General features: G+C 38.5%; 1 protein-coding gene across 5 annotated transcripts in view; it reads left to right on the top strand.

Annotated features, from left to right (window-relative positions):
- Nucleotides 1-24,821, top strand: part of SAMSN1 (SAM domain, SH3 domain and nuclear localization signals 1) — a 107,690-nt gene extending 82,869 nt beyond the window's left edge. For all 5 annotated transcript variants that reach the window (XM_060770506.2, XM_060770507.2, XM_060770508.2 and 2 more), the window contains 6 exons: nt 323-478; nt 5,749-5,887; nt 9,444-9,595; nt 12,635-12,841; nt 14,578-14,728; nt 23,388-24,821. In XM_060770506.2, the coding sequence (XP_060626489.2) occupies nt 323-478; nt 5,749-5,887; nt 9,444-9,595; nt 12,635-12,841; nt 14,578-14,728; nt 23,388-23,587 (1,005 nt within the window). In that variant the 3' untranslated portion in view covers nt 23,588-24,821. The remainder of the gene's footprint in view (nt 1-322; nt 479-5,748; nt 5,888-9,443; nt 9,596-12,634; nt 12,842-14,577; nt 14,729-23,387) is intronic.
- The last annotated feature ends 577 nt before the right edge of the window (nt 24,822-25,398 follow it).

The raw sequence follows: 25,398 nt of genomic DNA, 5'->3' as shown, positions 1-25,398 counted from the left end.
CACAAGGTTGGTGCTGGGAACACTGTGCAATTGGTAATGCTTGATGGGACTTGCCTGTCCATAACAAGGAATAGATTAATCACATGGAGGAGACAGAGCAGCGGTTTGGTGCTTCAATGCTCCTTTGTGCAAGGTGGTGATGAATAAGTAACTGTATTTGTTGAGCTTTCCCATAATTCATTTGCCACAGACAATCTACAGTATGAGAGGGATAACAGCAGCTGGCCATCTGAACCACTTCTATGAGTGAACTGTTCCACATAGACTCTTAATCTGCTAATTCATTATGAAATGTTTTTGACATGCTTTTCATTTCAAATAGCCATGTGAAGTGGATACTGTAAGTGATGGTGGAGAACCAGGACACAACAAAACACCACATAATGGAGGAAGCCTTGGGAAGAAAATGCGGGCCATTTCCATGACCATGAAGAAAAAGATGGGGAAAAAATATATCAAGGCACTTTCGGAAGATATGGTAAGTGCAGCACTCAGATTTGTGATTGCCTAAGGTTTTGAATGGTTTTAATTCCAGCATATGAACTCTGTTTTGCAAAGCATTATGTTACTTCATACTCTGCTGTATAACACAAAGCCAAATGGTGTCAGTCACTGTATCAGCAAAACATCACCAACATTGCAAACAGTGGCATTGCGAACAAAAGGTTGAACCATGTTTCCCAAGCATTTTTAACATTAATACAATGTAGAAGGCTACCTACAGTAAATCCTCAATCTCTTCAAACCTGGTGTGTGCTCAAAGAAAATTGCATATTATATGATAGTACTTATCTCAATACTAGAATCTGTTTTAAGTCTTGTTCTTTATGTAATGCCTGATGGAGAAGTGGGGATCAGCTGTTTCTTTGGTTTCTTTTGAGTTATGCTTGTGCTGCCTCTGTAAACAACTAGGTAAGATTCATAGCAGTTACTTTAGTCCTCTTTGCAGATTCAATAATTTTATTTGTTATTATTAGACTCACTCTAAAGAGCTGGCTGCTGCATGCCTCATTGGGCTATCTGATGCTGAGCACTGCATTCTGGGAAATGTAGTTTATGGCAGGGCCTTTTAAATTGTTGGCCATAACTTCATTTGACTTATGAGGAGTAACGATAATTTCCCACACCCCTAATGTATGTATGTGTGCGTGTATATAAGCTTTGGATAGCATTGGGAAGTGGAATATGTTTTGCTGTCTGTGCCCCTGTTCAAAACAAAAATCACTTCACTTTCTGTCCCTGTGATAATTGGATTTTGAAAAATGTGACTTGTTGAGAAAACAAGGATTGGTGATAAAGCTTCAGTGGATTAACCTTTTCCCCATAATACCTCTTTCAGGAATGATTTTTCCTTCCTAGGGGTAGATTTCTCTCACTTCCTGTTACCTCACTCCTGTTCTTAACTTGTGAGTCAGATGTTGTAACTCAGGGACTCCCTGTATTTTTAAACATTCTTTCCACCCCTGTGCAATAGCTGATTGTGATTAAATGGAGCAGAATTACACATTATATATGTGCCTTGAATTGCCTTCGGGCTGAGAAAGACAGGATAAAAATGCTGTAAATAGATAATAAATAAATAAACAAACAGGAATCAATGGTGGAGATGGGAACAAGAGGAGATGTGGATTTTTCCTTGCTTGATGCTTTTTCGGTTCTCAAAACCACCACTTTAATTCCTTTTTGTATTATAAGAGTAAACATATCTATGGATCTCTGCAGGAGGATGGAGTCAGCTCAGAGGGCAGATTACAGTAGTAGAGAAGTGGTCACCTTGATTCTAGCTTTTCTCACACTCCCCACACTTCTTACATGTGCATCTATGGGGCTGTTTATGTTGTCCTCAGTGGTGATGACACTGCATATAGCATATGCTCAACAAACCCTTCTTAATATTAGGGGCAATAGGAGGGGGGCAGTATAAATGACTGAGACCTGAAAATCTGAGAAGTCTCATTATGTTGTCTATTTTTGTTGTCTTTCTCAGTAATATTATTACTTGCCTTTAGAGAGGTAAAACGAGCCCCTGGTAGCACAGCAGGTTAAGCCACTGAGCTGCTGAACTTGCTGACTGAAAGATCAGTGGTTCAAATTCAGGGAGCAGGGTGAGCTCCTGCTGTAAAGCCTAGCTTCCACCAAACTAGCAGTTTGAAAACGTGCAGATGTGAGTAGATCAATAGGCACTATTTTGGTAGGAAGGTAACTGTGCTCCATGCAGTCATGCTGGCCACATGATCTTGGAGGCATCTACAGACAATGCTGGCTCCTTGGCTTAGAAATGGAGATGAGCTCCACCCCTCAGAGTCAGACAGGACTAGACTTAATGTCAAGGGGAAACCTTTACGTTTACATTACTAGAGAAGTAAAAGCCAATATAAAAATCATGAATTTCAAAGCATATATTCAGTGAAGGATTTCTCCTTACAAACAGACATTTAAGCTGAAGCTGAGTTCTTTTCCAAATCGAATGTTGGCTAAATTAAAGATAGTAAGAAAAGCAACTCTTTCAGATTAAAGATATGTTCAGTAAATGGTTCAGTAATTTATATTGTGACTATAAAATAATTAATGCTCTCAAAAGTGTAAGGCTGAGAAAAGTGAAGTGGCACAATTTGAAGAATGTATAAAGTGGGCTTTGAAGAATTAGAAGAGGATCTCAAAGCCCAAGGAAATGGGAAACAAAAGAGCAGCTGAATATATATTAAAGCAAAGAAATGCAGGTTGGAGAGAAAATAGCCCAATTCTACTTACTTACACATTGTTAGGCACTGAAAAAGCTATTACTGCCAAAGAAAAGAATTATGGAGTCACTGTGCATACTTTCTGCAAATGTCAGTGAGGCCACTGAAATCTTCAAAAAGCAAACAATGCGAGTGATTATTATTTAAGGAATAGAGAATAATATATCATAATTGCCTTTATAAGTAAACAGTGTATTCAGATATCTCATTCCACATGTAGTATGTAGCCACAGAAAGGTATTAAAAGAAGATAACTTGAAAATTTTAGGACACAGATTTTTTTACATGCAATAGAGTTTTCAATGGTTAAATGTGATTGTCCCATGTAGGTTTACTTGGGGAAAAGTCATATTAGTCTCTGGTGATCGTGCGTAGAATAGCAATCCTTAAACCAATGGTTCTCTACCTGTGGGCCCCCAGGTGTTCTGGCCTACAACTCCCAGAATTCCCAGTCTGTATACCAGCTGTTAGGATTTCTGGGAGTTGAAGGCCAAAACATCTGAGGACCCACAGGTTGAGAACCACTGCCATAAACAGTTACAGTAGGGACAGCAGACATGAGATAGCATTTCTGAATGCTTGTCCACAAAAAATCATCTTTAATTTACACCATAAGAGAAAAAGTTTTAAGCCAAATGTACTCGTGATTTTCTTAGCCTATTTTTACAAAGTAGTTTCTTAACTTTTAAAAAATCTTGAATCTATAGCCTGAGAAGGCATCACTTTATTCTGCTGCATGTGTAGACTAAGTTACAGAAGTTCATATTTAATATGGTAATTTGTAATGAGGTGGTGTGTGGAGGGAGAGATTAAAAGTTGGTTGAAAGATGAACTAGAATGTATCCAATGATAATGGTAAGTTTCACATAGACGGAATGCACACTTTCCCCATGTAATGTATAATTATAGAACCTAAAGGTGGTCAAATAACTGGAAAACAAAAAGAATCAGCGCCAGAAGATGTGATATAGTTTGACAAAGGCGGTTCACACATTTACTGCTGAGTCAATTTGCAATGTGATGTCAAAAGCTATGCAAACACATGTGAATTAGCCCAAAGTAATTACTAATAAATGTCAGACAGTAAGACTCTGTAGAAGAGGTTTCCTGGGGAAATTTACTGGGAGATTCATCCTGCAGGTAGCTGTTTAAATCAGGTTTTTGAGCTTCAAGGTTTGGTCCATCTAAAGCCCTACTAAGGCAAAGGACACTATTTTCTCAGTCATCTAATTAATTTATCCCATTACGCAAGATTGATAACTTGTGGGGCAACTTTGTACATAATATCAAAATGTCGCAGTAATACAGTGGTTAGAAAATTTAAAATGGGAAGCCCAGCTTCAAGTGATCACTGAGTCATGAAACTCACTGGAGTCACACTAGGCCAGTCTCTCTCCTTCTGCTTGACCTAGGGTTATAATGATTGCCTTGATCTTATTGGAATAAAGCAGGACAAAATGTAACAGAGCTAAACTTTTTCCAGATCAATAAAGCCTCGCATTCTCCTGAATTCATTGCAGTCTTTCAAGGAAGGCAGTATCTCTTAATTGGCATGCCTATGATGCAGCCGTAGTATAATGCAATACTGGGAAGATATTGCTTCTTCGGGTTCCTCTTTTTTGTCAAAGCTATTATTGCTTAATTGTTTAACGTGCGTAGAGACATAGAATGACACATACCAAGTGGGCTTGCTGTTGCCATGCCTACTCTTTTTTGGGAAAAATATATTTGCTCTTATAAGTGCATCAGGTCATGAAGAAGATGTATCATTCTGTAAAGCTTTAGAAGCATCCAGTTCCCCATTCAAAGAGCAGTTTGTTCCCCTGTCCCCTTTTTTGCCTATTACTGTCCACAATAAAATGTTTCCAGGGCCCAGAATTATTAGGAACATTTAAAAAAAGTTAATGGAGGGCAAGAATTAAAGCTTTTTTTTTAAAAAAAAAGTTGCTGCTATATTATGTGAAAGCTTATCATTAAAGCTTTCACACACATGTATATTTATTGTTCACTTGAATTCTGAAAAGAGAACTATTCTAAAATTAACAGCTGTTCTGCAAAGTATTGGCAGAGAGAAGTGAACTGTTGCTCCAGTTGTTAAGAATTGTATCTTCCATGGCAAGATTGCTCTAGTTTCAGGCAACTGTATTCTACTTTGTCTTTGTATTTTGTTTTGTCATATTTTGAACAGGAAAAGTGTGGTTATGGACTGGTTTCCATAGTTCCACAGCAGACCATTGGTTTCCCTCTCCAAGGAACAAACTTCTTAGGGTGCTTCTACAGAGCCATCTACTCTGATTTAAGTGATCTGATTTGCTTTGTAGTGCCTATACAACCATCCCAAAAATAGCTGCAAGCTCCCACAGAGTCCACACAGCTGCAATGATCTGGATCTATCCAAAGCCAAGAATATTTTTTATTGGCTTCTTGAAAACAGTGTTTGTTTGCAGATGAGCCTGGCAATAGAGAGCAATTTAGCACTTCCATGGGAACTGTAGGGGTGCAATTGTAAGCCGCCTTGAGTTCCCCTCGGGGTAGAGAAAGGTGGGATATAAATAAGGTAAATAAATAATCTCTGTGCAAGCATTCCTAGGAAAAGGTGTTTTTCTTTCACCTGGGCAAAGCTTTCTTCCCAACTGTTCATCTGGGTTCCATCTGGAACTCCTGAGCTTTTGTGTTGTCCTGACAAGTGCTCCAAATGCATCTTCCAGTGATCAACTTTGTGTTTCCTATTGCTTGATCCAGAATTTCTGTTGAGGTTTTTTTATCACACAGTTTCAGGTTGGATACATATTTCAGGTTGCATTGGAGGTTAATGTTTCCTAGACACCCCAGCCTTGAACCAGCTTCCAGACAGATTATAGTGTGTGTGTGTAAGTAGAGCCTTAATATTTTACTTCCTCCACCTAGGAGAAGATCTGAAAGCTACCTAGGGAAGTAGGATTCTTCTTCAATGGTTTTATTTCCTTAATATTGAAACTGACCTTTTCATTTCTTTTTTCCCTTTCAGGATGAAGAAGGAAAAGAATATTCTTGTTCTAACAGAGACAGTGACCCTGGTGGAGGGTTACACACAGAGAAGGTCTCTCTGAAGACTAGTGATTCTATGGATAGCCTTTATAGTCTTAACAGTGGACAGAGTTCATCAAGTAAGCATAGGCTGAGAAATATTTTGAATGGTTGGAAAGCATCCTAAGTCTAGGAAGGGGATGACTTTTTTTCACCTAATCTTCTCTCAATTCTTTTCTACATTGCTCATATGCCATATAAACAAATTAATCACCGCTTTATTCATTTAACACTTGGGGAAGGGGATCTCATTTGCCACGAGGAAAAGTAATTGATGCTAAACGATTACCAACTCTTCCAGAGCCAACTATGTTGGGGTTGGATGGGCATTTTTCAAAGGTAGTTTTAATTCCTGTTGTTGAACATTTCTTGAGTCTTAAATCAAATTGTATGACACATGCAATTATAAAATGAAATGCTTTATAACATTACAACATTGAAATAGGGAATTAATAGCCACAATTCAACACCAAGTTAAGCATGCTTGCAGTGGGTTGAAGTGTACCCTAAGGGTCAAGCTATACATGATGCTAAATATATCATTAGGAATTGCGTCAGTTTTTTTTAAAAAAAAATACTGGATAACAGGTGCAGGAGGTAATTTTCATCAGCCTGGGTTAACTCTATCTGCAGCTGTAATCCTGACAAAACACACACACACAGTGTGTGGCTGTGAAGTTTAGGGATGGGGAAAAGCTTATATGAATACTTTCTACATTTCCTATCATCAATGCCATCAGTTTTCATAACAATACATTCATCTGAAACATTTCATTATGGTTTTTTTCTAGTGAAAATTGATTTTAAGGAATTTTTGAAAGATATATTTTATTACCATCATTTTAAAAATAAATAAATTAGACTTGGTTATGCTTAGCTCAATCTTCTATTCTTACTATCATACATGCAAATGGGAAGGTAACATGGAAACAGCTGTGCTAAAGATAAAATAAGAGTGAGAGGCTAAGGCAATATTGTCAATGGTTTGGATAGGATGTGCCTTGTGGTCTCTTCCAACTCTATGATTCTAAGGAGAAGTTAGTAGCACAATCCCGTGCCTACTCGACAGTAATTTTCATTGTATTCAGTAGGCTCTCTAGTCTCTATTATATTCAGTAGACTAGATCTCTAGTCAGCAATTGCCAAGACTGAGCTAAACAGGAAATAAACAGAAACAGTCTTATCTAGTAACAGAGGAGAAAGATGGCCAGCAGATTTTATGCCTCAGATGCCAAAAAATAACTCACTCAGTCTATAGTACTGTGTATCATCAAAGAGACCATAATTTGCTGCTCTAACTCAGGATGCAAAATGTTATGATCTAGCAAATGGATATAATTGTAGCCTAAATGTTTTCTTTCTGCCTTTACATCAATAAAAAGTATGTCCTAGGATATGTTCAACCTGATTGTCAATACATATAAAAATTATGGATGAGCTGTAATCTGATGAGATACCGTGTTCAAATCGCAAGCACCAATACAGATTTTTCTACCATATGCTTTCACTGAGACATCCTTATATAAGCTTTTATATTGTCATTCTGTCTAGTCGAATTGATTAATGATGTTAAAGCATCCCATCTCAGCCTTTTGAGCTAAAGCATAACTCCACTGTAAAACAGAATTGTTCATTGACATATCAGTTCCATTTCACATCCAGGGTCTGGGTTAACTATGTTTTCAAAGAGACATGGCTCCTGTCAATTCTATCAATTTAAGAGCTCAATTGCAGAGCAATATCTTTAGGTTCTGTTCTCTGTCAGAAATGCAACAGTAAGGTTATATAGAGAATTAACTTACCCTGGTGTGAGCTCCATCAGTCAGTGTAGTCTAGATATTTCTACTTTACTTTTCCATTTACTTTTTAATTTTTTGCCAGAAAACATGACCCTTGAGAAAGCTCACAACATATGAAACAATAGTTAAAAACAATATGGAGCCAATGCCTGTTTAAATTACTTAAACTTAAGTTTAAGCTCTTTATGTGATATTAACAGCACATCACATAAATAGATTGCAGAGGTGGTTGGCCTCCTCTCTGTTTTCTTTCAGTTATCCAGCAAACACGTTTTATTTATGAAGGCCTTTGGCTCTTGCCTTTTTGTGGCTGAAGGTGTTTTTGATGCAGAATGCATGCCTTTATCTTATTGTGTTTAGATGTGTTCAACTATTTAACTTTGTGTTTCTAATTTAAAAAGCTGAGAGACCCTTACTACTAGAAATTACCAGCATTACTTGCTACACATGAAAAAGCTCATATAGGGAGATACAGTCTTTCAGATACTCTGAACCTAAGTTGTATAGGACTTTAAGGATCATAATCAGCACTCTGAATTCTACCTAGAAATAGATAGATAGCCAATGTTACAATAAGGGATTTATATGTTTCCTATAACACCTCAGTGATGATTCTGAACAGTTTCCAAAGTGCTACACTACTCCCAATTGGACATGATAAAGGTATTTTTCATCTTAGTCAGACCAGATATCACAAGAGATAAACATAGCTAATGCACCAGTTGTGCAAACACACACCAAAATTACATGAATACCCTAATACCTAAGGAATTTTGGCAGGAAATAAAATAGAAACTTTATACAATTATCATACAATAACAAGCAATTAAGTAGCACATTCTTTCATGACATCCTGTCAACTGCCTGAGCCAGTCTCACTCTGCCCAGTGGCAGGGATAGCCCTGATTTTGTGGGTGTGGACATTGTTTGTTGAAAGAAAATAGAGGGTCTCTTTCAGAATGTTCACAGAATCCATATTTATTCTTTTGCACTTAAGCAACTGCATCATGAAAATCATTTTATTGTTCCATTATCTCTTTCAAGGTCTTGTGGTTGCTATCTTAGGCTGGATCTACACTGCCCCATAATCCAGAATCTGATCCCAGATTATCTGCTTTGAACTAGATTATATGAGTCTACACTGCCAGATAATCCGGGATCAGATCCTCGGATATATGTCAGTGTGGTTCCAGCCTAAAGCATATTTGAATGGAGTATTGCAGCACTTGCTCGAATGTGCTGATGTGAGATTGTTTAGCTGTAACAAAATGACAGAAATCTAAACCCAATACTTTCCTCTCTGCAGTGTGTGATTTTTCGGAAACAATGCTGCTAGTGTACTACTCAAAGACACCTATGGTGAATTATATTTCTCTTCACCTGAATGAAGATGAAACATTCAATGAGATATTATTTAAATAGTACTTTGACAGTTATCATTATTACTTTTAATATTTGAGGGAAATCTAAACTCAAGTTATCACCACAGAAGTCTGCTAATGCAGCCTTTGAACAGTTTATGAGCACTTGTTCTGTTTTAGGACTTTGAGAATCTGTTAGAACATTATCTCAAGTAAAGATTATCCTGCAGCATGTTAATTAATTACATGGGAATAATCCAACCATAGCTAAGTGCTCTTAAGTCCTAAAGATTTCAATGTAATGGGACCAAGAAATGCTTAACTTTGGCCAAATCCCACCACCCTCCTCTGCCAGCTCTAAGTGGAGAACTTCAAATAATTGTCTGGAACTAACCATATCTTTCCAACAGATTCTTGTCTTTGCATGGTATCCATCTTTGATTCTATGTAAGACTGATCATTCTTATTTCTTTCAGGTGGAGTAACAAGTTGCTCAGATGGAACAAGCAACAGGGACAGCCTGAGGCTTGATGATGAAGTCCCTTACACTGGCCCATTCTGTGGCAAAGCCAAAGTGCACACAGACTTCACACCAAGTCCTTATGACACAGACTCTCTCAAGATCAAGGTGAGACAGCTCTCAGCTTTGCTTTAAAATGTGTTTATATCCTAAAGCTTTGCATGTCAGTCCAAAAATGATGTGACTAATAATCACCTGGCAGTTTCTGTCCTAGTCTGACTTTGCAGGGTGCTGCCAAACATTCTGCGGTAGTGTGACATGAGTTACAGTTGAGGAAGGTGGTGTGAGAAGCCATGTTTCACTTTTCCATATTAACTAAGACAAGATGATGTCTCGTGCTCATCTTTCTGCAATGTGGGGTATGATTAAGTGCTGCTTCACTACTGACTGAGAACTCTGAAGTGATAATTTCACCCCGGGAGGAAAGAGGGTCTGCCTAAGTTGTCAGTTTTTACCAGAGCATAACAATGATGAGCACTTTGTTAAGGTGGATGAAGGGGAAACCTCAGCTATTCTAAAAAACCTCAATAATTTAATGCAAATATTCAGAAAATAGGAATTATGACCAAAAAAACATTTGGATCAAACATATTCCTTAATACCCAATATAGTATTATTTTGGTTTGGATGCAAATATGTAAGTAGAAAGGTACTTCTGCTATTGGGAAGTGTGAATTTCCCCTATCCTACCTTCTTTGTCTCTGGGATTTTCTCCAACCCCAAAGGTTAGATTGTAAGGGATCACAGTAATCTGCAACAAGGGCTAAGAGAGCGAACATTGTTCATTAAGTAGAACTTCCTTTTGGGAGTTGTGAACTAGTGACTACAGAGGAATGTCACAAAGAACTTAAAATTAGCACATTAGGCTATTTGAGGGACAAAAAAGCAGTGTATAAATTATGCATGGTGTGGCTAAAGTGGATAGAAAATAGGGCCATCCAATGGATGTATATGATAGGAGATGGAAAAGGAAGTATGGGTGTTTAAATGCAATGTATAGGTGAGAAATTGCCAAGGAAGTTCAATATAATTACATTTTAGCTCAAAAGAGGAAACCTCTCTAAAATAAAGGAATTAGTAAAAAGGAAGTTGAAAAAGGACACATTTCTGCAGAATGATTGAGGATTGCTAAAAAAAAAAAAGGAGCTAAGCAACAATGTACACGTTGCACAAGTTTTCAGAGGTTACCAGCAATAATAATAATAATAATAATAACAAAAACAGTATCAAGAAAGCTTTCACAGTTTTGAGGGAAGGGGAAGAGTTTTCATCATAAGGATGGGGCTATTGCCCAGATTAGGAAAATAGGAAAGGAGATTAATTTCACAAACAAAATGCAAGAAGATCTTAAATAACTTTTAAAGGATATAATGGAGCATGTGATTATCATATGTTGAGCAGTAAGAAGACCAGGTTTGTTGAAAAACTTCAAATTATTTAGAATAGTTAAAACAAAAAAGCATTGCAAAGACCACCAAGGAATCCTTCCAATTTTAAGTGAGTATATAAATTGGGAATGTGGCTTACACAAATGTCAAGTGATGCCAATTGTGACAAAATAACCATAAACTGGGAGTCTCAAGTCACAGTAAGTTAATTTAGTAAAAAGGTGATTTTGTGTTTGTGGTAGGCATCAGCAATAAGCAGCCTTGGATTTCACTGAGTTAAAGGCAGGATATAAATTCAATAAATCAAACAACAACAACAACAATAAATAAGCATATTTTCAATTATTTCATCCTTGCATCAAAGGGTACTTAATTTCCAGTTATTTCCATTATAGCTTTTGACCAGAAAATTATTCTGCAAAAAAATACACTTAGGTTTTGTGTGTTGAAACCCTGTTTCTGAAGAAAAAATTGTGTGCAAAACTATTGTGGAAGGCTTTCATGGCCAGAATCACTGGGTGGTTGTAGGTTTTTTGGGTTTTGATCTCACAACCTCTGAGGATGCCTGCCATAGATACAGGCGAACGTCAGAAGAGAATGCTTCTAGGACATTGCCATACAGCCCAAAAAACCTATAACAACCCTGTGTGCAAAACTGTATTTTTGTAATGAAAACACCTAATTGGAGTACTTAGGAATGTCTCACAAAATGAGATTTTATTGTGGCTCTTTTGTTTCTTTATTATTGCTTGATAAAGCAATGAAAGAGCCAAGAAAATGTTCAAGAGAAAAAGCTATGGGTACTTTTCCTTAGCATTTATTTGGAACTTTAAGTTTCCTGTTTCATAGTTTTAAATAACTTGGCGTTTCTCTCATCTTCCTCTGCCTCTTCCATTTTGTTGCCTCCCTAATGGATATTTTTGGATCTGATCATTTTAAAGATATTGATTCAATATGGGAGGAAACCAATCCTCCCTGTTCACTATCATTGCATTTTATGCACAGAGGCTCTGTATCAACAGAGAGCTCTAGAAAAGCAGGTATCTAACTTATGTCGAGGGTTTCCATTGATAGCAGAGGCATGTCTCTAGATTACTCTCCTCAATGTGTAGAAAATAATGTAACTGGCAATGGAGGAGCAGAGCTAATATTTTCCATTTCCTCATATGGTGAGTAAAACACAATGAGTTGACATCAAAGTCTTGTTTAGGAAGCGCTTTTTTTTGCACCTTGTTTAAATTACTCTACTGAATAATTTCCTATGTGTCAGTGCTAGCATTCCTTTTCACGAATACCAATATGCAACAAACTTAATTACAGTTTAAAGTGCTTTATCCTAGAGGATAGATGACACTGAAAAATAATAAGTATGCTATATCCTGTTGCCATGACTTCCTTTCCAGTTTTACTGGACTGTAGTAGGACATTTGGGTTTCCCCAGTTTAGTGCATCCAAATGCATTGAACTATAGCTCTGATCATCCCAGTGGACTGGGAGTGATGGCTATTGTAATCCAATACATCTGGAAAGTGTGAAGATAGGGAAAGTTGATATGACATATCAACTGGGTTACATTTGTGCATTTTATTTAATTTTCAAAATATTTGTTTGGTATAACAAGCTTAGCAAATATTCATACACACATGTGGATACTCTAATGTAACTTAGTTTTGGAATAACATGTGGAAATATGGTCTTCTTATACACAATTAATCTATACTCCTTTCAGAGAACCATTTTGTTTTTCTCCTCTTTCCAGAAAGGAGACATAATTGACATCATCTGTAAGACTCCAATGGGCATGTGGACAGGATTGCTAAACAACAAAGTGGGAAATTTCAAATTTATTTATGTGGATCTTATTGAAGAAGAGAATTCCACACCCAGAACCAGAAAGCCACACAAGAAGAGTAAAAGAGCCAAACCTAATTCTTTGCAAGAACTCCTAGAGCGACTTAATCTCCAGGTTAGTTAAAAACTGCTCCTTTTGGTTATGCATCTTTAGCATATTTTATTGTTTTCCTATATATTCAGGATTTGGACTCTCTGACTTGCAATTTGTAGTCAAAATTGCCATTTTGAATGTAAATATATTCAGTATTGTGTTGTCAAAGGCTTTCATAGCCGGAATCACTGGGTTGCATGGCCATGTTCCAGAAGCATTGTCTCCTGGTGTTTCACTCACATCTATGGCAGGTATCCTCAGAGGTTGTGTATAATTATCCTCACTGTATATTTTTTTCAGAAATCTTCAGGATTTGCACTCTTAAGTTTCTCTTTTATATGACAGTAACTCTGTAAAGGCTTGCTTTGAATTAACTTGTTAGCCATTTGCTACCAACATCCTGCCTCCTGTTTTTTTTTAAAAAAAAAGAAGAGCATGGTTTAACACAGAAAATCCTTTTCATGAGTTTGGCAGTTTTATTTACTGTTTAGTTAATAAAATCCTTCACTTCATTTTCTTTATGTACTGAAACAGTTTGTAGCTGATTTAAATGTAGTTCCTAGGGTGTATAAAACTTCAGTATTTGCTATTTTTGTCAACTTATGAGAAAATATTGCAACATTGATCTAAAATGACATAAGCAGTATATATAGAGTGCTTAACAATTACAATACCAATTCCAAATGCTAATTATTGTGTTTAAACTAGAACTGCTAAGTAAAAAAAGATACAATTCTATCACATACACAAGTTTCAGACATACAAGCCTATAAATATGCACCAAACAGCAAAGTCAAATGTCTGTGCTGCCATGCTTTATGTTGTGTGCAGCAATGACACAGTTATAAATTACCCTGTTTGCATTGTTTTCCCTACAAACTAGATATAAATATTTCTTTGCATAACAGTCAAGTATGGTTTGATGAAGCAATATAGCAAATCAATACAGAGGGTCTTAGAGTCCAGAATTTGTCCAACTCTAGATTCAGAAATCTTTTGCTGAAAATGTAAAACAGTGAATAAAGGAAACCTAAAGTTAGAGGTGCAATTTTGAATTTTAAGAATTGTTTAGCCTCCATGGCACAAATGGACCTCCTGTCATGCAATAGAAATCTCTCAATTACTGCCCCATCCCACCCACCCACCCCCAACTACATCTGGCATCATCCCAATATTTTCTGCAAGATCCCTAACCCAATAGGACATTCTGGGGACAGAGGGGCACCAGTGGCACAATAACACCAGTAGGGATTATACAATCATAGAGCTGGAATAGGGCACAAGGACCATCCAGTAACTTCTGAAGGATGATGCATTTCATAGCTTCCATTCCATCATAGGAAAACACTAGTTGACTATCACTCTTGGACACAACATTGCAAAAGTTATGCAATTCCAACAAAGCAGTTTCATACCTGTACACACTAAAGCAATTCTCCTTTGATATGCTGCCAGTTAAATGTGTAGAATTGCACTCCCAATTCCACTGGTATCAGTAGAAAAGATAAGCTAGATGATTCAGTAAGATTTCAAAGGCATTAATGTTTCTCTGATCATGGCCTGCACTGTATATCTGAACATGGCTTTTCTTACAAGAAACAAAAGGCATACATATTGTACATTGATTTGGTTCATTCATTTTGGTTTCAATACACTAGATGATACTGTTTGCTATACTACGTAATCCTATTGATTCAGTGAAGCTATCAGTGTACAAATGTCTGTTATTGTAACGGGAATTTAATTTGTTTTCTCAGGACTATGCTTCAACCCTCTTGCTAAATGGCTATGAGACTCTGGAAGATTTGAAAGATCTAAAAGAAAGTCATTTAATTGAACTTAACATTGAAGGTCCAGAAGACAGAACAAGGTTACTGACTGCTATTGAGAATCTGCAGGACTATGAAAGTATGTGCTGAGCTTCTTCTTGATATTTTATTTTATTAAATTACATCTTAGTCCATTAAATCATTAAAATATAGAATGGAACGATGACGGTAATGTTTAATGAACCTTAGTGAGTTTCATGTATCAGAAAATTATCAGTACTTCTGTGTTGTTGTGTCAATCCAGTCAATGTCACGCCATGTGATAAGAGGTGGATACTAGCCATGTCGGATCAAGAGTCTACCACTATGATAAGAACAGGAGGGGAATGGTAAGGATGGCTGCTCAGTAGTCTGACTGGATGGTCAATATTCCTTCCTGCCTTTGCAGTAGCCCAAGGTCTAGTAGTAAATATCCTCTCCTGCCTCTGCATCAGCCCAGGAGCTGGTAGTAAAAACCATATCAGGGACAATCCTGAATTTAACATTTTGGATCAGCGTCAAGAGTGGAGCTGCGGTGGTGCAATGGGTTAAATCCTTGTGCCAGCTGAACTGCTGATCTGAATGTTGTGGTTCAAATCCGCAAGAAGGGGTGAGCTCCCATCTGTCAGCTCCAGCTTCCCATTTGGAGACATGAGTGAAGCCTCCCAAGGAAGGTAAATCCCCTGGGCAATGTCCCTGCAGTCAGCCAATTCTCTCACACCAGACGCAACTTGCAGTTGCTTCTGACATGATAAAAAAAGTGTCAAGATAAAGTGACTATATAGAACAGCCTATGGATACTAACACAGACTAAAGAAACAGATAAAAATTCCCAGCATCCCTAAATGTAGTATTTGCTTTCTTGAGTCGTCATAACAATGTTTTTACAATAGTAGAAATTGTGAATAGTGAGGTGACTAAAACTGATAATACAAACCAGTATATGTTTGTTTATATACACTGGGTCCTTTAGCAGAAAAAATTGTGGAGTATAAATTGAATAAATAATTCAGATAAATAAAGCATATGAATAAATAAATATAATAAGCCCCACTGAATATAATACACATTATTTTTGTATGAAATCCTGTGGTATTCTAGCCTAAAGGAATGCAATAATAACCTGGCTGTGACTCAGTTAAATCTTTATTGTTAAAAGGAGGACTACACTGTTTGTACAAAGCAGAAGAGTGTGTGGTATATGTGATTCAAACTTATGTATTGCATAATACATTGTGATTCACTCATGCCCTTAATAGCCCCGGCAGGGATTGTGCACACTGATACATACACATATATAATATCTGAATAGCAAAAGTTGATGTGGGTTGCAGTGGCAAATTATCTTTCCCATTTAGTATAAAATGTAGTATTTTTCACCAATGTACATCAGTCATGCAGATGGTAAAATAAAATATCATAAGTATGCAATGGGATATAATAGGTCATTCAGTCAAGTAATTATAATGAAAGAATGGGAGCCAGTGTGATCCTGAGGTCAACTCTTAGCAGAGTAACTAATTCTGCATGACCTTGGCTAAACCATTGTGCTTAAGTCAACCCAAGTGGAAAATTGGGTTGAAAAAGCTGAACATCATTGTTGTAACTAAATATTGCATTTGAAATCAACTTTGCAAGGTCAATATTTTTTTCTTAAAGAGGCATGACTCTGCCTAGTATAAATGATTTCCTAATTAAAATTGATTATCTGTACTGCTTAGAAGTGAGAAGCATAATTACCCAATTGTACAAGAGACTCTAGTTACTGACTCCAGAAATTGCATTGGAAATAACCAAAATACAAGCCAAGTCATCACCTAGATGAAAAAAATGCAATTTTGTTTTAGCCGCCTGGGGCTGGAGGGAAATCTAGTGGTTTAGTTTGGACGTAATTTCTCTTCAACAAACATCTGCATTACTGCAGCTTTTCTACTGCAACTTCGAATCAAAATCGAGATGATTGGTTCCCATAGGCATCATATGTGACTTTTTGCTGTTCTTAATATTCAAAAACATTGACCCTCAGGCAATAAATGTAGCAAAATTAGGATACTTGTAAAAGTAGTAATATACTTGATCCTTCTAGGATTGCCTGATGAAAAACTGATCAGGACTCTTAAATGGTTGTGCAGAAGAAGGGATATCATCAAGTCAAGTTTGTGCATTTTTAGTGAGTTCTGTTTTTGGAAGATTGACAAAGGATATAGTCACTGGGTTTTCTGCCTGTCCATAAACATTAGCTACACTATAACTGCATATATATATATATAGTACTTTACAGCTCATACTTAACTGTTTCAGTTTCAATGTACTTGACTTTTGGGGTTTGCTGGGGGATGCCTTCTGTACAAGGCATCATATAGTCTAGAGTGAGTTAGGATGCCAACAGGAAGATCTCAATCTCTCTCTTTCTCTCTCTTCCTGAGAGCAGGACCCTTTCTCCATACTTAGTGTTGTTTTTGGAGGAGGAGAAGCAACTACACCCCACTGTTATGAGCATCATCTTATAGCTTCTAGAAGGTTTGTCCTCTATGGTATAACCACTATCTGGGAGTCATGGACCCCAGAATGGTGAGGTGGTCATGCATAGTCCTCCCACCTACGAAGATGAAGTTAAGCATCCTAGAATCATAGAATCATAGAGTTGGAAGGGGCCTCATGGGCCATCCAGTCCAACCCCCTTCCAAGAAGCAGGAATATTGCATTCAAATCACCCCTGACAGATGGCCATCCAGCCTCTTTTTAAAAGCTCCCAAAGAAGGAGCCTCCACCACACTCCGGGGCAGAGAGTTCCATTGCTGAACAGCTCTCACAGTCAGGAAGTTCTTCCTCATGTTCAGATGGAATCTCCTCTCTTGTAGTTTGAAGCCATTGTTCCACATCCTAGTCTCCAGGGAAGCCGAAAACAAGCTTGCTCCCTCCTCCCTGTGGCTTCCTCTCACATATTTATTCATGGCTATCATATCTCCTCTCAGCCTTCTCTTCTTCAGGCTAAACATGCCCAGCTCCTTAAGCCGCTCCTCAGAGGGCTTGTTCTCCAGACCCTTGATCATTTAATCGCTCTCCTCTGGACACATTCCAGCTTGTCAATCTCTCTCTTCAATTGTGGTGCCCAGAATTGGACACAGTATTCCAGGTGTGGTCTAATCAAGGCAGAATAGAGGGGTAGCATTACTTCCCTGGATCTAGACACTATGCTCCTATTGATGCAGGCCAAAATCCCATTGGCGTTTCTTGCCGCCACATCACATTGTTGGCTCATGTTTAACTTGTTGTCTACAAGAACTCCAAGATCTTTTTCACACATACTGCTCTCAAGCCAGGCGTATCTTTACATTTCATTTTTTTTGCCTTAGTGGAGTATCTTGCATTTTCACTGTTGAACTTCATTTTGTTAATTTTGGCCCATCTCTCTAATCTGTCAAGATCGTTTTGAATCCTGCTCCTGTCCTCTGGAGTATTGGCTATCTCTCCCAATTTGGTGTTGTCTGCGAACTTGATGATCATGCCTTCTAACCTACATCTAAGTCATTAATAAATCCTCAAGAATTATCAGTCAAAAAAATCATGTGCCAATAAGTAGCCATGTATAAGTCAATCTTGTGTATAAGTCGAGGACAGCTTTTAGATTTTGGATTTTGAATGTATGAATTTTGATGTGATCTGTGGTTATGTTGATGGCCATTGCACAGAGAGGGAAAAGCACCACTGTTGACTCTTGAGTCTAGCTGCCCCTACAGTTGCTGCCATTTTCTTACTCAAGCTTTGAAAAAGATCAAAGCAGTGGGGATTTATCCCTTTTTAAAGATGAACAAATCTCTTGTAGTTTGCCACTCTACTCAGAGAAGGGAATAGTTGGAGTTTTTTTATTAGAGTTATCCATGCTGACCCATGGATAAGCTCATCCAGTTTTTGGGGGGATGATTTTTGACTAAAATTTCTAGACATATACATGAGTATATAGGGTAATTGTCGAAGAACTAATGCCCCTTTCTAACTGAGCTTATACTATGAAGTCATCTTTCATTTATTCAAGAACAATTATTAAACTCAAACACTCTTTTTAGACCATATATGTTTTTTTCTTGTCCCATTGAAGTTAATAGGGACAAGTTAACTGCACTAATTTGTTCAATTGATTTCAATAAGCAACCAGCTTGCTATGGGCTGGGTCCACATTCAAATTTCATGACAATCGTTCTTGCTTCTACCTTTTTTAAGATATATTATTATGTAATCAAATTTAGATGTGTGTGATACTAGGGTCACTACAAGCATGGCTTTTTAGGAACATATTTAGAAAGGTCCTATCTCAGCTGATGACCTCACATGAGCTGAGTAAATGTTCTTCATAACTGTGACTTCCTTTTCATTAGAGGACATCTACTATATTTTCCTAATTTCCTGTCAGGTCTTTGAGTTTTGGTTGAACCAAACTTGTAGAAAAGAAAAACCACATTTCTCTGTTCTGAAGAAAAGACTTGTCCTCAGAAGTATAGAAAGTGACACCTCTAAAACCAAAAGTGTATTTTTACAACAGTTAATTGTGTTCTTCATCATATTTTATCTGCATATTACCTTCATATACCAAAGCATCAAAATAAGTAATGCAAACCACTGAAATGTGTTGTGAAAAAAAAGAACTAAATGATCAGCATACAATAATGCAGGCTGCTGGTACATTAAATTTCTGTCCACAGAAAACCAGTACATCAAGAACAAGCTGGTACTGGAAATGTATCCCTCTTGTGCTACTTTTCTCTGTGTGTGTGTGCACGTGTGTGTGTGTGTGTGGGGGGGGGGCTCTTTTTATATAAGAAAACTTCTGAACAAACTTCTTCTTGAAATTTCCCAAGTATTATTGGACTCTGTCTTCCATAATATATCTCTATTGGTCATGCTATCTAGAGAGGTCATACTGAATTACAGTCCAACAATACCTGGAAGGCCAAATGTTATTCACCCATACAACACTATTTAGATGACCCTGTGATTCAACTGGTACACAAATATAGAGTTTTACTAAAGTCAGGAGAAGATGACCTCATTTATGCAAAAAGTAATCTCAAAACAAGGTTCCTGATAATGTCTTTATGTCATGAGCCATATTCTTACATTAGTGCAAGCGGGACACCCGTACCTTTATGGAAACAAGCTCCAAGGGCAACACAAGGGCAAAAATGCAGATAATGAATATTTATAACACAGCTCTTGTCAGAGTATATGCACTAGCCTTATATTTCTTCAGTATCCATGGCCTAATCCTATGGACTAAAGGAGTATCAGAATATACATGTCAAAATGATGCATATCTCAGACTCAGCTAACCCTATCTTAGACAACTCTGACTGAAAACCATTTATCTTTTATGAAACTGCTATACTTTAGGAAAATTACATGACTTGTCATGGCTGATAAGATAGTACATTTCACAAATTCGCCAACATTTAGCAGTGCCCTTTGCAAAGTCTATTTCTATGTCTTTAATATTTTAGAGATGAACCAACATCTGCTTTATTAGTAAACAGAACCCTCCAATTCCAGGGTTCAACTATTGGTCTCAGTGCTTAACCCTTCTCTTCTGGGTCCCAAAAGGAGAAAAGGATCCTCAGGGCAAGAGTAGTCTCTTGAAAATATTTTTTCTGTCTTATTTTGGTCCCTGCTCTTCCTCCTGTGTTGCAGTTGCAGTCAACTCTTTAGCTGACCCCTCTGCCCCTTCGTCTCTTCCCTCCTCTCAGCTCAAAATGCAATGAAATCCCAAATGTACAAGATATATTTGTTCGGCCTAGGAAAAAATTAGAAAGCACACATCTGCTAAATTTTAAATTGCAAGGATAAGGATCTCATCACATGGAGAAATTTCCCTGTCGTAGGACACTTCAACCACTTCGACAATACATCTTCAGTCACTTTTCAAGCATGGAGAGGCATGGAGCCCATCGCATGACATTTAAGCATTTCCAGCCATCATGTGTAGCTCATTGTCCTTGAAATGAAGCTGAAGTGTCCTGAGCTCTGAACACAGGGGGAGCAGTCATGTTCTGAACTCCTAGTGTGCATCAGATCCATAATTCCAGCTAGAAAACATGGTGATGTTTTGCAGAGCATTCCAATGGGCAGTCTTTTTTTTGGAGAGGGAGAGGGGTGTCTTAAGAATGGGGATTGGGAAGGAAAACAGCCCATAGAAGTGTCTGTCTCCCTCTCTCTCTCTTCATGAAACTAAACATACCAGGAATAAAATGCACACAAAATCAATAATCTAAAGTTCCTCAAAGTGGACAAGAGCATAGAGGAAAGCAATCTCCCAAAGCAGACAAGAGCACATGGCACAAGAGACATTTATTTATTATTTTATTTAAAACATTTAAATGCCGCCCTTCTCACCCCGAAGGGGACTCAGGGCGGAACACAGCATATATATGGCAAACATTCAATGCACAGATTCACATCTATAATATAAATCTGTAAGGGGCGTCGTACGGAGCCGTATAACTCCACAACCCCCCAACGAAACTGAACCAGAATTGCCATGCCCCTAGGACAACCCACTCGGTACAAACTAATGTACTCCAAATTAAAAAAAAAACACCACAACAACGACAAAAACACCGCAAAACAACTGAACATGCGCACTGCCGCAAACTCCCCGGCACGCGCGCACGCACGGCCCCTCCCCCCTCCCCCCGCGCGGCACACACACACGTGCGCGGTGCAAACTCCCCGCCACGCGCGCACGCGCCGCCCCTCACCCCCCCCCCGCGTGGCACACACAAAGGGGTGGGGTGAAGGGAGGGGGCGTGTCTAACCGGAGAGGGAGGGAGGAGGGAAGGAGTGAGTCACGGAGGAAAGGGGTGGGGCGAAGAGAGGAGGCGTGTCTTCAAATTCGCCCCCTCCCTTCTCCCCACCCCTTCCCTCCCTGAGTCACTCCTTCCCTCCTCCCCCCCCTCCGGAAAGACACGCCCCCTCCCTTCGCCCCACCCCTTCCCTCCCTGATTGACTCCTGGAAGGAAAGGGGTGGGGCGAAGGGAGGGGGCGTGTCTTTCCGGAGGGGGTGGGAGGAGGGAAGGAGTGACTCAGGGAGGGAAGGGGTGGGGAGAAGGGAGGAGGCATGTCTTCAAATTCGCCCCCTCCCTTCTCCCCACCCCTTCCCTCCCTGAGTCACTCCTTCCCTCCTCCCATCCCCTCCGGAAAGACACGCCCCCTCCCTTCGCCCCACCCCTTCCCTCCCTGAGTCACTCCTTCCCTCCTCCAACCCCCTCCGGAAAGACACGCCCCCTCCCTTCGCCCCACCCCTTCCCTCCCTGAGTCACTCCTTCCCTCCTCCCATCCCCTCCGGAAAGACACGCCCCCTCCCTTCGCCCCACCCCTTTCCTTCCAGGAGTCAATCAGGAAGAGAAGAGGTGGGGCGAAGGGAGGGGGCGTGTCTTTCCGGAGGGGGGGGAGGAGGGAAGGAGTGACTCAGGGAGGGAAGGGGTGGGGAGAAGGGAGGGGGCGACTTGGAAGACAACAATGATGGATCCGGACCAAAGCATTCAATACGCCCTAATATCCACACAGATGGAGTTTGAGGGAAATAGACCTTGACATTTGGGAGTTGTAGTCACTGGGATTCAGAGTTTACCAAAACTCAAAGAGCATCCTGAACCCCACCAACGACAGAATTGGGGCAAACATGCCACACTGAACCCCCATGACCAACAGAAGGTACTCAAGTTTACACACAAGCATAAAGAAGGGGGAGGACGGAGGGATGCCAGAGAGAGAGAGAGAGGGAGAGAGAGAGAGAGAGAGAAAGAGGGCAAAGGAAGGAGTGTGAGAGAGAGAAAGAGGGAAAGAGGGCGAGTGAAGGAAGGAAGAGAGGCCAGGCACAGACTTCAAAACTCTTACTAAAAGCCACAGCAACGCGTGGCAGGGCACAGCTAGTATAATATATAAACATTAAAAAAACATTTATCAAAATATGGAGGCTGCGCCCTTGAATCCCTAAAGCCCTGTACACTCACACTAGCACTCCCTCTCATTCTAGTTCTTAACTCAAAATGCTGCTCATATGTTAAAGCGAAACCAGGGCCAAACAATGCCTCTTAACTAAAATGCCCTTGAGTAAGGACACTCTTAAGTCAAGGTTCCACTGTATTAAGAAAATGCTTTAGCATACAAGTCATTCTGAGTAATCTTGTGATGATAAAATTGAATCTTTGAAATATTTCTATTTATATTTAATTTCCTTTACAAATTTAGTACCTTTCAAAAATCAGCACTGGACCTGTGTGAAGTGTGTGCCCAGGTGGCTGCCTTGTTGGCCTAATGATAGTATAGGCTGTGCTCACATTTTCAATTAACTTGATGTGTCCAGTGCAACATATTTCCCCAAATATTCTGGACAATAATTCTCATCATCCATAGTCATCATCATCTGTGGTCACAGGTTATGGAATTTGTAGTCCAAATTCTTTGTCACACACTGGGATGTGGGAAGGTAGTGATATGTATGGGTTTAATGTGTCATTTGTGTATACCATTTAGAAAAGGCATATTTTTGAAAACTGACCTGTAGCATCGGTTAAGGTGAGTGATGAAGATTACCTTCTGTGATCTTCATGAATGATTTGGGGTTTGAATCCAAATGTCCTTTATTCTGGCACCCAACACTTGATTCATTATTATATAAATGCTTTGTAAATTACCCTGTGCTTTTCCTGCAAATCTTGCACATAACTATCAAGGGGATTAAATAACATATTGCTTCAATTTTGCAGATGAACAAGACCAGGAAACACAGGAAGTGTCACAGACCTCAAGCCCTGACCTCAACTGTAACAAGTCTCAACTAAATGACTGCCCAAGAGACTCAGGTTGTTACATCTCACCAGAAAATTCAGATAACAGCAAAGAAGATCTAGATACAGAGAACCTATCTGACATGATAAAGACAATTACCATCAAGGAATCAAACTGAATCAGATTACTGTTCCTGCCAAATTATTAGAACTGGATCTGGAATCATCTGTTAGCATGAGAATGCAGCAACGAACATTAAAATCCATCTTAAGACTGGACATGCTATCTGATTTCCAACTTCAAACAGATTATAAAAGCAAGAATGTGTCTCTCGAACAATCTCCTGTGCTTTGATTTGTAATTTTCCTAAAGACAAAATAATCACATTTTTATACTTTTTCTATCATACGACTATTTAATGGTTTATAATTCTAAGAGTATTCAGCTTCAAAAAGAAACATTCTGAATATTGTAAACATTGTACATAATTGTTATTTTGTGAGGCAAAGACTATTGTACTTACCCAGTCCTTTTAAAAATGTAATCTAATGATCCATTTCTTTGGATTTAAACATAGCCAGCCAATTTTTAATATGAATCTTTCTGGGCTTCATTTAATTATTACAATGTGCAGAGTTAACTCTAATTATCTCTTTAAACAATTTATATTGCCATAAATGAAAATGGATTATTAATACACCTAGAAATTAGACTATTTATCATCTATGTGCATTCTGAATACTCTCTTCATGTGTACTCTAATTCATGTGCACATTTTTTTATAAAGGATTCCCTCCTTCCTTGCATTGTTTCCTTTGCAAACACTGTGAAAGGAAGCTTACTAGTCACAAGTGATTTTCATAGGTCTCTGCACAAACCCTTCTTCTATGTGCATGATATGAAGACAATAGAATTATGACGTATCTATTTATTAGTGAACAGTTAATTAAAATTTATAAAAATGAGTATATACTATTGTCCATCCCTTTGTGAATTGTCATGTTTGGATATATTTTACAAGGGTGGGTCATTCGCTCACATTTTTTCTTAATATACTTCCCTTCAAAATAAACGTGTGTCACTAAGTTTCTGTCTTTTTCATGTTCAAAAGTGCAGTACTGTGAGTTATATTAAATATATTATGGCATGTTTTTATTTTGTATGGTTACAAGTTATGTCAGATCAATAGCTCATACTTAGAAAATATGCCCTCCCATTCCAAAAGTAATTGTCTTTAGGTGCTATTTGGAATACATTCCGGTTTAGAAGAAACAAAGCAAAATATATTAATTAGAAATGAAATTGTGCACTTTTTTCAGAACGGTGTTGAAGCCTATCCCAAACCTCAATATATCATTGAATATAAAGCATACTGAAACAACATGTAATAAAGAAATCATACTAACTTTGCCCCTCTGTCTCCATTTTACCCATCTTTTCAAGCCCTCCTGATTCTGTCCAGAAGAGATTTGGCTATGGGTGCTCTCCATATAGCTGGGAACTTGTGGTGGATGCCTTCCTATTCAGACCCATTATTCACCATGTAAAGAGATCAGCAGAATGGAAGATAGAAGGCATGGGGAAAGCTCACTTCTGTCTTCATATGTAGAGTTAACACACTGTAAATAATTGAAAGGAACTTGCTCAAATTAGAAATAGTGAAATATACTAAAATAGGGAACTGCAACAGTTCTCTTGGTCACAGTGGCACTTTACAATCTGCTACAACAACGGGTGTCCTTGTTTTATATATTGGCATGTGGTTTCTGATTCATATTGTTTGTGTGTGGGGAGGGGGTGAACCCTCTTACCATGAAGCCAATACATCAAGAAAATTTTGCAAGAGACCAAACTGAAGTAGTCCTGAAAGGGTGTATTACTATTGTTCTGGTGTTACAGGAAAGCAAAATTGGATGGATGTTCAGGACCTTTTAGTCAATCGCCATTACTTTAAAAAAGAAGAGGAAAAGATGGGTGTGAGGGATCACT

Source organism: Anolis sagrei, chromosome 3, assembly GCF_037176765.1.
Source record: "Anolis sagrei isolate rAnoSag1 chromosome 3, rAnoSag1.mat, whole genome shotgun sequence".
Classification (NCBI taxonomy): Eukaryota; Metazoa; Chordata; class Lepidosauria; order Squamata; family Dactyloidae; genus Anolis; species Anolis sagrei.
Note: the sequence above shows the minus strand (reverse complement) of the source record. Positions and strands in the feature narration are given on the sequence as shown.